This window comes from Etheostoma cragini, chromosome 11, assembly GCF_013103735.1.
Source record: "Etheostoma cragini isolate CJK2018 chromosome 11, CSU_Ecrag_1.0, whole genome shotgun sequence".
Taxonomy (NCBI): Eukaryota; Metazoa; Chordata; class Actinopteri; order Perciformes; family Percidae; genus Etheostoma; species Etheostoma cragini.
In genome coordinates, this window is record NC_048417.1 from 27601719 (window position 1) to 27605416 (window position 3698).

Genomic DNA, 3698 nt, shown 5'->3' on the forward strand with positions numbered 1-3698 from the left:
ACTCTCAACCTGCTCATCATCATCTCAATCTCCCACTTCAGGCAGATATTAACTTCTTTGCTTCTCTCTAAAGGATTTGTAACTTTAAAACGTGAACAGCTGCTGTATATTTACAAGAATTGTCTTTGAATTAGTTCTGAATATTGTTGCTCCAAATGACTTTGATGCCAGAGACTGTTGTTCATGTATGCTCTCTAACCAATATTAAGTATTGCTTTCTGTCCACCGTGACCTCAACCAAGTCATTTTAACTGTCTACTCTTACTGATGTAGGGGATTGAAAAATATTTAAACTAATATGGATTTTATATTTTTAATTTTGAGAATGGGTTTGGGTTGTTCTGTCAGTGTTGTTGGTTAAATGATACTTTTTACTTTCCCTGCAGGCAGCTCCACACACCCACCAACATTCTCCTCCTCTCTCTGGCTGTCTCAGACTTTCTAGTGGGCCTTGTGCTGATGCCTGTAGAAGTTCTCCGACAAACATCCTGCTGGTTTGTTGATGACTATGTGTGTTTTCTTTATAATTATCTTACAAGCATCATTACTGTATCCTCAATAGGTAATATAGTGCTCATATCAGTTGACCGTTATGTGGCTATTTGTGACCCTCTGCATTACAACAACAGAATCACCATGAACAGAGTTAAACTCAGTGTTTTTCTGTGTTGGCTCTGTTCTGTTTCCTACAGCTTTCTTATTGTGAAGGATGACCTGACTCAACCAGGGAGGTATAATTCCTGCTACGGAGAATGTTTGTTGGTCATTGACTATGTCATAAAAGCTGTAGACATGGTTTTGACCTTTATTGTTCCAGTTACTGTCATCGTAGCTCTGTATCTGAGAGTATTTGCCGTGGCTGTGTCTCAGGCTCGTGCCATGCGCTCTCACATTACAGCTGTCACACTCAAGCTGACAGTGACTCCAAAGGCAAAGAGATCAGAGCTTAAAGCAGCCAGGACTCTTGGTGTTCTGGTAGTTGTGTTTCTTATGTGTTTCTGTCCATATTACTCTGTTTCTCTTGCAGGTGACAGCTTGGTCAATGCTGCGTTTGCATCCTATGTTCTATTTGTGTTCTATTCTAACTCTGGTCTAAACCCTGTGATCTATGCCTTGTTTTACCCCTGGTTTAGAAAAGCAGTTAAACTCATAGTTACTCTTCAGATACTGCAGCGTGGCTCCTGTGAGACCATCATGCTGTAGAGAGGCTGTGGAGGGACTGGGATCAGACTCGGTCTAAGGATTAAATGAATGAATATTTTCCTGCTGTTCATTGACTGAAATATCAAATACAGAAAGTGAAGATTTATTTTCCTGTCTTTAAGTCTATATTGTGGAATTTAATTCATTAATTGGAAGGCCTGTTCTTCAGATTTATCTTGTTGTGTATTGTGTCTCTCTGATGCTGCTGCATTTAAAGAAAGAGTCATAAGCACCATATACTGTTTCTAGGTAATCACTAGTGACATGAAACTTTTCAACCCAACACAATAAAAGCGTTTTGAAAGCTTTGTATTTATGTCTCTATGCTTCCTCAAAGCATCATCTCTGTGATTTATGATGATTTTGTTGCAAACAGAAATCCCAGGCCTGCTCGGCCTCTGTTTCACTGATAAAAAAAGAACAGCCCCACTTTCCCATCAAGTATAGAAAAACATCAGCTGTGAACTGTAGTTGTGTTTCACATAAAACTGTCAGAACAAAAAGATCTTGGGTCCTTTAGTTGTTGTAATCATTTCAATTTAGTGTTATTCTTATGTAATCCCTGTTTAACATAAAGTATTTTGTCTTTATGACATAATTACATACATTACTATGAAGTCCTGTTGTGAGAGCCAAATAATAGATTATTTGAAAAGACAGGATTATTTTCAGTTTATTAGATCATTGCAGTCACATTTCCAGAGAAACATGTACTCATAGGACAAAGAAAGTTAAAGTTTATCAAATTATTGAAAGAGTAATGGATTGCAATTTTTAATCAGTTTTATTAGAAAATCATCAGAATTGTCATTTATTTAATGTCACATAGCATAGAGATTTGTGTTAGAGTGGCATTTGATAAAAAAACAGACATATTCACAATGTAATATTGTATCTTTTTATCAGTTTTTTACATTGATTTGAAATAACGAGAGACAATAATGACATGATGAAAAGGGGGAAACCATCCCTAGTGTGATTCAACTAAACTAAATGAGACAGGTGTTAAAGCCTGAGTCCGTTTTTGGTGGTCCACTTTTCGGTCCACTTGGATGACAGATGCCTGCAGAAACCCCCTTATCATAGCAGCCTGTGTCACACAACAATTATTGTTCAGCTACATTATCTGCAAACTTAAACTGCCACAGTGATTACTCTCTGCTGACTCGCCAGAGGATGGAGCTGTTGACTTGTATTTTTCAGGAAAGAAATGAAGTAAAGCAGTGATGATAAGATTAATAGTGGTGTAGTTAAATCAACCTTTGTCAAGTCCCAGACCAGGACTAGTGGACAGGACTGTGGATTCAACTCTTCCTCAACTCAACTCTTCCTCAATTTATGTTGTGATAGGTAATAGGAAAAGAATGGTGAATAAGCACTTAACTGCAAACTTAGCAAATTTAGCATCCATTCCTCGTCAGCTACAGCCTGTCCCAAAAAATGAAAACACACTAACACTAGCCTTACTAAACATCAGGTCTTTGGCAGGAAAATCCTTTTTAATCAATGATTTTATTATCAAACACAATCTAGATTTTATGTTTTTAACTGAAACCTGGTTAGACCATAACAACAGCGCTGCTGTTCTCATCGAGTCTGCTCCCCCTAACTTCAGTTTTATGAGCGAGAATAGAGTGAATAAGAAAGGAGGTGGAGTCGCCATTTTGCTTAATGACTCATTCCACTGTACGCAAATATGTTATGGAAATTTTGCTTCTTTTGAATATGTTGCTCTTCAATTAAGATCTTCCCCTCAAGCGATGTTTCTAAATATCTACAGGCCACCTAAATATTGTGCAACCTTCATTGATGACTTCACTGAACTTCTGTCTATAATCTGTTTTAACTTTGATTGTGTAATCATTGCGGGTGATTTTAACATTCATGTTGACAACCCCCATGACAGGGGGACCAAAGAACTGTGTTGTGTTTTTGAGAACTATGGCTGACTCAGCATGTGACAGAGCCCACCCACAATAAGGGACACACTCTGGACTTGATTGTCTCAAAGGGTCTGAATATTTCCAAGGTTGTGGTGACTGACGTTGCTCTCTCTGATCATTCCTGTGTTTTCTTTAACGGCACTATCTCTGTGCCCAAAAGTGTCCAAACAAAGATTATCAGAAAACGGTATATTACTGGAAAAAAACAGTGAAACCTTTATTCAGCTTTTCTCCTCCATACCAGCCCTCTCTGGGCTCTCAGTCAGTGAGCTTGTAGACAATTTCAACTGTAAAATTACAAATGTTATTGATGCCATTGCTCCCACTAAGGTCAAAGTTGTCTCTGGTAAGAAAAGATCTCCATGGAGAAATAACCTACTGGTGAGAACAGAAAAAAGAGAGTGTTGGAAAGTTGAACGAAGGTGGCGAAAAACAAATCTCCTGGTCCATTATAACACCTATAAAGAGAGACTCTGCATTTATAATTTGGAACTGAGGAATGCAAGAAGGTCCTTCTTCTCTGATATTATCTCTAGAAACAATAATAATTCA

At 37.9% G+C, this 3698-nt stretch overlaps 1 protein-coding gene across 1 annotated transcript in view; it reads left to right on the forward strand.

Moving 5' to 3' along the window:
- The window catches only part of LOC117953430 (trace amine-associated receptor 13c-like), a 1623-nt gene extending 420 nt beyond the window's left edge, over positions 1-1203 (forward strand). Inside the window, exon 2 of the mRNA XM_034886442.1 lies at positions 387-1203. Within this exon, the coding sequence (XP_034742333.1) occupies positions 387-1203 (817 nt within the window). The remainder of the gene's footprint in view (positions 1-386) is intronic.
- The last annotated feature ends 2495 nt before the right edge of the window (positions 1204-3698 follow it).